We start from the raw sequence: 11750 nt of genomic DNA on the forward strand, positions 1-11750 counted from the left end.
ACATGGGCCAGTGTCTTTGAATATATGGGCCTTCAAATCAAACTGATTCTTCACCTGTAGCTCCTTCTCTTCCATTTTCTCGGCTCTCTCAGCGTGAGTGTGAGCAATCAGCACCCAGCAATGGCGTCCAGTCTATTTAGAACCCTAATCAGATCGTCCAAATTGGGATCAGCGGGGACCAGAAATTTCAGCCTCGTCAGGAGTCAAATCAGCAACCACACCGCCAAATGGATGCAGGTTCCCTTCTAAGTTTACCTAATTGATTGACATTAACATGATCTTACTCATTATTCTCTTGATTATTACGATCATTTCCATTCATCTGCAGTGGGAATCTATTTTTCTCTTTTCAAATCTACTCTTTCAGTGAAGAAAGGAAGAAAGAATTGTGTTTGATTAAAAAAAAAATTAACATCATAGCTTATCGGCGAGGATGTGTCAATAGATAATAAAGATACTGATTTTGTTCAGTATTGTGTAGTTTTTGTGTGTTCTTAATTCAAAACTCTGTGCAAATATATGTTTTACTTGCATAGAATGGTTGCCCTTTTTCTCAAATGCTTAAGATGGCTTTTTATCAGAATTTCTGCTATCCTTTTTCCTTTGTGCCATAGAATAAGATTGCTGAACTAACCCTTGGACGCTATAATACATATGTCTAGTTTCCTCGACCAATGCCGAAAAGCTTTAAAGCAAAAACTGAATGCTGGTGCGTATAGAGCGTCCAGTCCCCATTATTCCCATGACCTTGTTTACTATCATTGCAATAAAGTGGGGAGCCAGCGTATGAATTTAGCAGTAATTGAACACAGATTCCCAGGTGCATATGCCAACTATAGTACACTGTGGGAACAACTGTAACAGTGTGTATATCCTTCCTGCATTTCAATGAAAACATTGATGAAGTTCTCAGCATTTTGTCCTTGACGAAGACCTTGTTTCGCTTTTCAATGGAATTCATGTTGTCAGCTTAGTTTCAGAGCAATTCAATGGTATTCGTATTGTCAGCTTCCTTTTAGAGCAATGACCGTGTTCTATGTTAGAGAATCTAATGTTTGTTTGTGTGCCCTTTCCACAAGCTTTTGCCTCAGTGTTTTACTATGCACATTAAGTGTCTTACTCTTTCTTGGTGTCTATTTCCAACATTAGAAACCCAGTTGGTTACCATGTCATGTATTGATTAGAAGATATAAGTTAATGATCTTTTATTATTATTATTATTATTATTATTATTATTCTTATTAATAGGATACAAGCAAGAAATCTCCCATGGAGTTGATCAATGAAGTTCCACCCATCAAGGTTGAGGGCAGGATCGTTGCATGTGAAGGAGGTTAGGTTTTATGATGCTTTTCCTTGTATCTTTTACATTTATCCAGAGCAAAGCTACTTTTGGATTATACTGCAAGATCAACTCAATAAACTTTCTTTAGAAGTAAAATCTACTTGGGTAAAACTGTTATTGGTTGCAGACATTGATCCCGCACTTGGGCACCCAATTGAGTTCATATGCCTAGACCTGGATGAGCCAGCTATCTGCAAGTATTGTGGTCTTCGCTATGTTCAAGATCATCACCACCACTAGAAATCTGGAAGTGATAATGCACGGGCAAGTTTCATCCCTGTTATCATACCTTCAATGAAGCCATTTCATTAGCAAGTTGAATTTGTAATGACAATACTACTTATCTGTTTGTTTATCAAAAGAATACTCGTGTGTTTCCGAATTTAGTAAAATAAGGATTTGGCATGCCAGTCGTGTGATCTTTGGGCACGAATGCATATATGCACCCCATTTTGGCGCCATCATTATTGTTGTCTGATTTACATGTTATGATGAGTTATGCGGCTATTGTAAAGATGCTTTCATGAGTCCTCATATTAGTGTTTAATTGCGTTTGGATGTTGATGAGAGCCCCCTTCTAATTTTGTCAACTGTAAAAGTATATGGCTACTCTATTTTTCAGCACCAAGAACCCCAACATCCGTGTAGGATGTAAGAAGAGCATGGTTACGTCCGGCCACTGGCCACTGGCCAACTCGTCTCCCTCTTCTAGCTAGTTTTCTCTGCTCTGCTGGCATATTTTCCCATTTCACATGGTTACTACTCTTTTTCATTTTAATCTTATGGAAATTATTCTGAATACCACTTTAGCAATTAGAATAACTGTCATCAGTTCAGCATTGAATATTCTGGGGACGGAACATTGAGCAAATCTATGGAATACGCCTATGAAGTACGAAATGAATACTTGTCAATCACCATCAGCATTAAATTTATATAAAGAAAAGGAAATACCAAAAACCCGCCAGTTATAGGGGGCAAATAATGAATAACATCATATGTTATGTGGTCATGCCCAACATCTTTATCTCTCTCTCTCTCTCTCTCTCTCTCTCTCTCTCTCTCCAGGTAAAAAGTAAACGTCAGCCTTTCTCTAAGCCACCACTTTACTACTTAAACAGAAAGAAAACTGCCCGACAATTAATGATATAACAGTTAACTTATTGGACACCCATTACACTACACGCTACCTTTATCTCCGGCTGCCAGTTTCCTTCTCTGTTGATGCTCAGCGACCTTGTAGTCTACAACTTCACGAAATAGGCTTGGATCAAGCACACAATTCTCACTCCCATAAACCGCAGCTTGGACACTTGCCATTAGTTTTGCTATTTCTCTCCCAGAAAATCCGTCAGTCTTTGCTGCTGCTTCTTTGAGCATATCATCAGTCAACCCCTTCATCTCTATCTTCTGCGGTTGTCTCTTGAACAAATTACGGAACCAACCAGGTTTTCTTGTTTCAGACTGAGCAATGTACTTGTCCAGATACAACTTTAGCAGCTTAAAGCGCTCCTCTTCCCCAGGCAAAGGGAATTCAAGCACTTCATCAATACGATCTGCCACAGCTGAATCAAGATCCCCGGGACGGTTTGTGGCAAGGGCAAGGACTAAGTCCTTGGACTGGTCACCAGTCCGGAATAGGAGAGCATTGAGTGCACTTCTTTGAGCTTCACTCATATAGGTTTTGTTTCTCCTGCAAATTTATTTGACACATTCAACATCTCTCAGCTGAGTTGTCAATGAATCATACAGAGAGTGAAAGAAGTTCTCTTCTACACTACAACTAAATTACATCATTTTCATGCCTGTTAATCGTATGACTTACTCGCACAAGAATGCATCAGCTTCATCGATGAAAAGCAACAGACCCTGCCGTGACTTTTTCGCCCAATCAAATAACTCGTGTATCTTGGTAACAGCCTGTGGTCCAAGTGGAGCAACATCCCCTCCCGTCATCAATGCATAATCCAATCCCTAAAGGCATTAGGAATCAAACATGGGAAAAAATGAGAACGAAGATTATGTGAAGGCTGAAGGATAACAATAAAGCAAAAACTACCAGATCAAATATCATCTGAGTATAATAAGAAAATGCCTCATACCGATTTACGAGCCATCTCTCTAGCAGCCATTGTCTTCCCTGTTCCTGGAGGACCATAGAAGAGCATGTTTCTGAATGGCGCCTGATGAGATTTTGTATTTGTGGTTGCATTAGCCAAGTGTTCTATCCTTCTCTGAAGAGAAGGGTGTAAAATAACATCACCAAAAGCCTTCCCATCTTTTGTATGACCCTTGTTGCCACCACGAGAAAGGGTGCCAATGGAACGAGAGAATAATCCTGACCAAGGGTACTTCCCTTTAGAGGACTCTCTGATCAGTGATGGTTGTCCCAATATTCTGTCCACGTAGCTCCATATCACCTTTGCACCTTCTCTGCATTGTAAAATGAGACCTGCATAAGCTATGGCATTGTGGAGAGCAAATGGCAAGGTAATGAATAGTCCAAAACAAGTTAATTCACAAAGGTAGCCCACAACCTGCTATGACTTTGAATGCAAGTCTTACTCTGTGAACCAAATATGAGACCATAAAAACAAACTAAATACTAGAACTTAACAGTTCTAGGCATTTACTACGGCAGTCCTTTTTCTTTCTCCACAGGGAAAACAAACAAAAACTACTAAATAAATAAGAGAAGATGAACCAAGACTATAGAAAGCAACAAATAGATTCCTAGCTTTCAAAAGAAAGCCCACACATAGGAAAGGAAAAATGCAGAATATTCAAGTAAATGTCAACACGGACCTTGTTGTGTAAACCCCTGCAGCTAGAGCTGTCACTCCCCCAACAGCAACAACTAGTTTATTCTGATCTGTCAGAATGGCTTTCAAGCCACCTGCAAAAAATAGCTCATTCTGCATCAACATTTGTTAAGAAATAAAATTACTTTAGAATTGCACTAGTCCTAACTTCTAATGAGTATATTATGGCAGACAGAAAACCGCCTTTTTTTTAATTGGAAGAAGAATCAACGTAAATGCACATTAAGATGAGGTCATATTCCAAATAATGACGTACGGCTTGAATTTCAATTCATGTAGATTCAAGGACAAAAAGAAAACCACAAAGAATTCCACTTGAGATAAAGTTACAAGACATGTTTGTTTACCTTTCTATTCATTATAAGGCATTGACTACAGAATAGCAAAACAAGACAAAGTACCTCCAATATGATCAAATGTGGTATTTATTGCAGAAACCCATTTCTCTCTCTCAGCATTTGCACGGTCTATCAGTATTCTCCTGTTAACATCTTCGGCTAGTTTTGCTTCATGGGCTCTCCCTTCTGCTTCTGCAATAGCCCTCACTCTGATTGTTTCACGCTCTATCTCAGCCTTCTCCCTCTCTGTCTGTCGACGCTGTGCTTGGATCTGTTCTTCTGTCGCACGCCGAGCTTGCTCCTGCCTAATCGATGATTCTTCTTGCAGTTTTACAAGCTCTTGGTTCCTTGATCTGTGGTATTCATTTTCAGCCTGCAGTACCATCAAGGAATTATATTAAGAATTGATTTTTTTTTTCTTTCAAACTTCTGTGTGAAATACCAAAAAGCTCAAGGCTACATGCCTGCATCCTCTTCCTTGCCAATTCATCCTCATAGCGAGCCATTTGGGATTTTGTTTGCGCTTGATGCTGAGCTAGCTTTTTCTGCTCGTCATAGATGACCCTTTGTCTCTCCTGTCAGGTAATGAAGTAGATGACTTCAGAAAAAACTGGTGCCAGATAAATCACATAGGGTAATTTACGGACCTATAGGGGAGCCACTAATCGAAAAGCACCCTAATGGGGAAATAAGTAGAACCTCTTACCGTTTCAAATTGGGCCTTCAGTGCATTATACTCTGCAGCCTTTGCATTCAACTCAACCTGCCTTGTCTCTTCTTGCTTCTTTATAGCTTCAAGTACCTATACATTTGCAAAAGAGAAACCATTAAACAAATTCACGGAAAGTCATTAAAACAAAAAGGCTGTGCATGATGAAAATTATAATTCATCCTTTTACTTCTTTAAGCACAAATACGGATCAAGTATAAGATGAAAAAAATTGTACACTCTACATTCGAACTTCTGAATTTAGTTATGAACTAGGCGCCGATATGTTGGCTATAAATAAATACTAAAATTCCCATGGCTACCAAGTAAAAGCATAACATAAATCCCAAAATCCCAGTGAAAAATAAAAACTATTGGCAAAAAATAATTCTTAGTAACTTCACAAGAAAGGCAAATCTCGCGGCCCCGTTTAAAAGAAAAGAGTAACAATAATAATAATCAAGCGAGCATAACCCATTTGAAGACGATGCAGAAACCCCCTAAATTTCTAACCTGTTTGGCACTAGAAGATTGGCTGATTTTTTCCAAGGCCTGAACACCCCGCTCCAGTGGCTCCGGATCGAACCCAGCCGAAGTTGTCCTCGGATGATCATTGCGAACCTTCGGAGGAGGAGGAGGAGGCTCAGCAGCATCCCCGGTCGACGAGGAGGAGGGTGGATTTGACGGCGCAGATTGCTTAGAAGAAGAAGAAGAGGGTTGGGAAGCATTGGAAGAAGGAGTAGAGAAGGGTGAGAAGCTGAAAGGGCCATCAGCGTAAGCACAATTGTTCTTTGATAAGGAGGCTGAGGCAGCTACTGCTGTGATAAGCCCTAATGCATATGTCTTCGCCATTTTTTCCTCTCTAATTCCTTTACGGGTTTCTAATAAAACCCTCTGAAGTCTGAGACTAAAACCCTTGGGTTTTTTCTTTTATTGGTGGGTGGGTGTGTAGAGGGGAAAGGAAGGAAGAGGGGCTTGTTGTTAACTTATGGGTGGATTTGGAAAAATGTGAGGGTTTTAGAGAGGTTTAATGGGAGAAATGGTGTCTTGAAGACCAAGAAAATTTTAACATTGAAAGCCAAAACCCTCTTTTCCCGTAGAAAGCGGTAGATGGAGAGAGAGAGAGAGGGTTCAGGGTTTTTGTAGGGTTTGTGTTAGTATCTATGTATGGCGGTTTTTGCTGTTGGATCGGAACTCACTCGGGAGGAAGAAAATGGAGGGCTTAATTCTCAACTGGGCTGCTGTTTTAAGTGGTGCTTATAAAGACCGAGATTCTGGGCTTGCCCTGCTGACCCACATAAATTTCCTCTCTTTGGGCCTTTGGGCCCCATCATACCATAAAAATAAAATAATACAAAATACTAAGAGGAATCTCGTTTGGACACCCAGGCCCCCATTAAAAGCAAAATTTAAAAAACGAAAAAATAAAAATAAAAGGCTGGATGGAGAAGCCACAGCAAAGCTTTTCCCAAATTCTTGAACCAAAAAAAAACAAAAAAACAAAAAAAAGCTTTCCCAAATTCCCAATACAAGAATTGCCCATATCCCAAGTTGAGCAAGTATAGTATTTATTGTTGGTGCCTTTAGAGGAATTAATTTTGGGCAAAAAGCCATTATATTTTTCTATAATTTACCACTTTTACCATTAAGGTCAATGTACTTTCAAGTCTCAAAGTCCCTTAAGTTGGGTTCATGAAGAGAATTTTCGGGCAATGCATGGAATTAGGTATAGAATGTAGAGTCGGCTGAGTTAGGAGGAGGAAGTTGGGTCGGGAAGGAAAGGAAGGCTGGGAGAAGGTGGTTGAGGAGGGGTTGTTGGGTGGCAGTGGGGTGGTAAGGGAGGGGTTGTAAGATTGGACCAAAACACCCCTTCACATTAGAGTACTTTTACATGAATTGAGGATTGTCTTTGAATTGGTTGGAGTTGAAAAATTATTGAAATTTTAAGGAACTTAGCAATAAAATCGATAAAATACATGGACGAAAAGTGACTTTTTGTATTAATGATGTTGATACGTGGATAAATAGCGAACACAACTTGGGGTTATGCCTCTTGCATGCATTTGGATTATGGATTGGCCCAATGTCTTAATATCACAAGATGCCCTTAAGTTTTACAAAACTATCATATTGCATCTTTATTTTTTTTTTTTTAGTCATTTGTGGTCCTTAAGGTTTGTAAATGTGCTCACAAATGGTCTTTACCGTTAGGTTTTATCAAAAACTTCGTTAGTTTGTTGACGTGATATATATATATTTAAAAAAATTCGTAAAAAACTTTATATATATATATATATATATATATATATATTTTAGTCAACGGAACCTCCTCTCTTTAGACTCGTGACTACACCCAAAAGTCCAAACTACCAACCTTTCAACTCGTGCGAGAGGTTGATAGTTTTTAGGTCCAATCCAGTTTATTCGATTTGATGTTATATCTTCCTCAATTATAGAATGATACGAACTTACGAACGTTTGGTTGGTTGGTTACAAATGAACTTTCGATTGGCCAACAATAATCTCAGGCCTACGCTACGGTCTACGTATACCATTAGGTGGGAGGGAGAGCTACTGGATTTGACAGAGAGAGAGAGAGAGAGAGAGAGAGAGACGATGAAGGCCCGAGGAGGAGCACAACTTATAATATAATTAAATTAAGTAATAAAATAAAGACAAAGACGACCACAAGATGAACTAATTGTTACAATTAAGGAAACCACAAGATGAATTAATTGTTTCAATTAAGGAAATGAAGGAACTGCATGCGACTTGGAGCTGTTTGCATTATTATTCAAAGAAGAAAATAATAATAATGCCTGCTTTACTGCAGCAAACAAGCAATTTGATTTAATTTAAAGAAAGAAGCACCGATTCATGAGTTGGTTGATATACAAAAACGTATACGACGTCTACTTAATTATAGAAAGGCCATTAGGGCAATGGGGTTGGTGTGGCTAGCTTGGCTCTCAGGTCTTTTCTCAATATCTTTCCAGAGGGAGACTTTGGAATGGCATGGACGAAGTATACCTTGTGCAGTCTCTTGTAAAACACCACCTGTTTCAAAGTTTCATTCATTCATTTTGCTTTTGCACAAAAACAAACAAAATTCTAATCTGAAACTACGTAGAGAGAGAGAGAGAGAGAGAGAGAGAGAGAGAGATAGAGATGTATATACATATATACCTGTTTTGCTATAAATTCTTTTACAGCCTCTTCAGTAAGTTGAAGACCATTCGATCGAACCACAAATGCAACAGGAACTTCACCAGCAGCCTCATCTTTTTGCCTGCATGTTGTTGTAATATTAATTAATTAATTAATTGATTCATTACTGCATCTGCATCTGCATGCCTCCTTAAGTATATATGTACTTACGGAACAACGGCTGCATCTGCAATGGATGGGTGGCTCACAAGTAGGGACTCCAGCTCAGCTGGTGGCACCTGACATCATTCACCAAGAGCAAGAGGTTATTAACTTATTATATAATTAAATTTCGAATTTAGATCAAGTATTAATTATATATAACATACTTGAAAGCCTTTGAATTTGATGAGCTCCTTCACTCTGTCCACAATAAAAACCTCCTCATCATCATCTACATAACCCACGTCACCAGTGTGAAGCCACCCCTCCTTATCCACCGTCGTTGCCGTTGCCTCCGCATCATTCAAATACCCTAGTAGTAGTGTACGTAATTAACACATTATACATATATATATGGTTCAATTAATAGACACTTATATAATAATATTAATATTGAAGTAAGTAAGTAGGTACCTTTCATGATTTGAGAACCGCGGATGCAAATCTCGCCGGGTTGGTTGTAGCCAAGGGAGCAACCAGTTTCAGAGTCAATGACCTTGAGCTCTGCATTTCTAATCACCGTCCCGCATGACCCTGACTTGCTTGGCAACGGTTCCTTTGCGAATGCCAAGCACATCGATAGCACCGGCCCTGCTTCAGTCATCCCATATCCCTACACAATAATTCCTTAATTAGTTATATATATATATATATGTAAATTAAGATAATTGATAACCAAATTCTAAGTATTTGAATAAACGTTAGTTATTTATCGTCACATTTTTTATCCAACAAATTAACAAAAGGTAGATGACGACCGGTCTTCAATTCCGTTCATCATCGCTGTTTTAGGCTCCAATACTTCATTGTCCAAGCAATAATTATAACATTTAATATATGTTCAAAATGGATGGGTCGTAGTGAAGAATGAGAAGATGGTATGTATGATGACACGTGAACGTTTTTTCTAGGACTAGGACCTATCACGTGGCATCTGTTTTGTTTGGTAGGTAAAGGATAAACGAAGACCATTAGACACGTACCCACTTGCATGATGACTTTGTTTTTTTTCATATACTAGGTATGGAGATGGAGGGAGTATTATATTGGGTTGTCGCATGAAGACTTAGCAGCGAGATTGCGTTAAGTGCACCTCATTTAGAAATAAATTATGAGTTTTAGTATAATATGATAATATTTTTCTTTGGTGTCAGTTTTAAGTTTGAGGCAATTTGAAAATAGCAACCGAACTTTGAGGCTATATAACGGCCAAATTGTGGGATGCACAAAAGAGAGCAGAGGTGGCAGTTGGATTTGAAAAAATGAATATGAACACGTAAGTTTGTTTCTCAACACACACTTAAACGACACAATTGACTGGGCGACTCGTATGTATTAATTGCGTATTGGTATTTCCATATGATAATTCACATCTAAAATCAGACTAATAGAAATGCAACTCAATTAATTATGCTTAGTAAATGCATCTATACCATATCTATATAGATGATTTCGTGTTAGCTTTTAATCTATTTTGATTTAGTGATATTTATTTTCCCTCCAAAAGACGAATCAATGACAGAGTCGGTTAGGAAAAGAAAATGGCAATCAAGGGATATATATGCAAATTGTTTATTGATTGTTTGCGTACCTGACCCAAGACTGCCCCAGGGACTCGGCTCCTGAGCGCCTCCTCCAATTCCTTTCCCAGCGGCGCCGCTCCCGACAACACCACTCTAATCGAGCTCAGGTCGAACTGCGCCACCATTGGATTCTTCGCCAGTGCTATCACCAGCGGTGGCACCACCGCCGCCACCGACACCCGGTACCGCTGTATCAGCTCCAGCAGTGTCCCGATCTCAAACTTGTGCATCACCAGCACTGCCGCCCCTGCTCTCAGCGAGCACAGCATCACGCTGTTCAGCGAGTATATGTGAAACAGCGGCAGCACGCACAGTACCACGTCGTCTTCCTTCAAGTACAGGTTGGGATTCTCCCCGTCCACCTGCTGGGCCACGCTGGTGATCAAGCTCTTGTGCGTTAGAATCACACCCTTGGGCAGCCCCGTCGTCCCCGACGAAAATGGTAACGCTACTGGGTCCTCCGGATCGATCACCACCTCCGGAAGCTCCTTCTCGTTGGCCTCCGAGATCACCGAGAAATGCAAGCAATTCTCTGGAGGATCGTCCACTGTGACAACCTTAAAGTGTTCGCCAAGTTTCAGGTAGTTATTTTGGTCGGGGGCGGCGCCATCGGCAGGAGCTTCTCGAAGCTTGTCGACGAACTGGGAATGAGTGATGATGAGCTTGGCATTGGAATTCTTGAACTGCTTGAAAATCTCTGTGGCGGTGTAGAAGGGGTTGGCAGTGGTGGTGATGGCGCCGATCATGGAAGCGCCCATGAAGGCGAAGACGAACTCGGCGCAGTTTTGGAGAAGGATCATGATGACATCGCCTTTCTTGATGCCGAGGTTGGAGAGGCCGGCTCCGGTCTTCTGAGAAATGAGGTAGGTATCGGAGAAAGAGTAGGATTTTCCGGTGGAGCTGACGATCAAGCAGGGTCTGTCGGAGAATTCGGAGAGTTTTTGAAAGCAGTAGGTGTGGAGAGGGAGGTGGTTGGGGATGGGTATGTCTGGTAATTTTGACTTGAAGACATGGTTGGTGGTGGTGGTGGTGGTAGTGGCTGCGGTTGTTGGTGGGGAATGAATATTATCGGGGACTTGGTTTTGTTGTGAAGAGGTAGGATGAATGTCAGAAATGAGATTGGGGGAAGAGATTTCAGCAGGCTTTTGGGTTTCGACGGAATTATTAGAGGCAATGGATATCATGGTGTCTTAATCTTGCCTTTTCCCTCTTCCTCCTGAAGCAAAAGTTAGCTAGGACAAATGATGATGGTGATGAGAGAGAGAGAGAGAGAGAGAGAGAGAGGAGGAGGAGGAGGAGGAGGGTATGTGCGTGACTGGGGTGTGGTGTTGATGAGGGAAGTGGAGAAAATGGCAAGTAATAAATATACAGGAGGGAGGGTAGGTATGAACAAGGGTGCCGTTATGCGTGTGTGTGTGTGTGTGTGTTTGGGTGTGTGGGTGAGAGAGATAGAGGGGTAGATTTGGCAGATGGAGTTGAGTTTGTGTTGGGGTTAGAGGGAGAACCCACATGCCTTACCTCACCTTCAAATTCAATTAAACCAAGCCTTCCTTCCTTCCTTCCTTCCTTCCTTCCTATCTCCAT

At 40.5% G+C, this 11750-nt stretch overlaps 3 protein-coding genes across 3 annotated transcripts; 1 reads left to right on the forward strand and 2 right to left on the reverse strand.

Moving 5' to 3' along the window:
- The first annotated feature begins 15 nt into the window (after positions 1–15).
- Positions 16–1755, forward strand: LOC110758571 (NADH-ubiquinone oxidoreductase-like protein). Its single transcript, XM_021960457.2, has 3 exons — positions 16–237; positions 1249–1333; positions 1473–1755. The coding sequence occupies exons 1-3, from the start codon at positions 121–123 to the stop codon at positions 1583–1585; spliced, it is 315 nt and encodes a 104-aa protein (XP_021816149.1). The 5' UTR covers positions 16–120; the 3' UTR covers positions 1586–1755.
- A 494-nt stretch (positions 1756–2249) lies between these two features.
- LOC110758607 (uncharacterized) lies at positions 2250–6398 on the reverse strand. Its single transcript, XM_021960510.2, has 8 exons — positions 5728–6398; positions 5212–5307; positions 4970–5080; positions 4569–4878; positions 4151–4241; positions 3448–3778; positions 3171–3319; positions 2250–3038 (listed from the first exon to the last, which is right to left on the reverse strand). Exons 1-8 carry the CDS (start codon positions 6064–6066, stop codon positions 2525–2527), a joined length of 1941 nt encoding a protein of 646 aa, XP_021816202.1. The 5' UTR covers positions 6067–6398; the 3' UTR covers positions 2250–2524.
- A 1447-nt stretch (positions 6399–7845) lies between these two features.
- LOC110758567 (4-coumarate--CoA ligase 2) lies at positions 7846–11721 on the reverse strand. The gene is made up of 6 exons (XM_021960453.2): positions 10175–11721; positions 8998–9196; positions 8751–8896; positions 8593–8660; positions 8401–8503; positions 7846–8271 (listed from the first exon to the last, which is right to left on the reverse strand). Exons 1-6 carry the CDS (start codon positions 11348–11350, stop codon positions 8149–8151), a joined length of 1815 nt encoding a protein of 604 aa, XP_021816145.1. The 5' UTR covers positions 11351–11721; the 3' UTR covers positions 7846–8148.
- Between the last annotated feature and the right edge of the window lie 29 nt (positions 11722–11750).

This window comes from Prunus avium, chromosome 2 (genome assembly GCF_965620075.1).
Source record: "Prunus avium chromosome 2, drPruAviu1.hap1.1, whole genome shotgun sequence".
NCBI lineage: Eukaryota > Viridiplantae > Streptophyta > Magnoliopsida > Rosales > Rosaceae > Prunus > Prunus avium.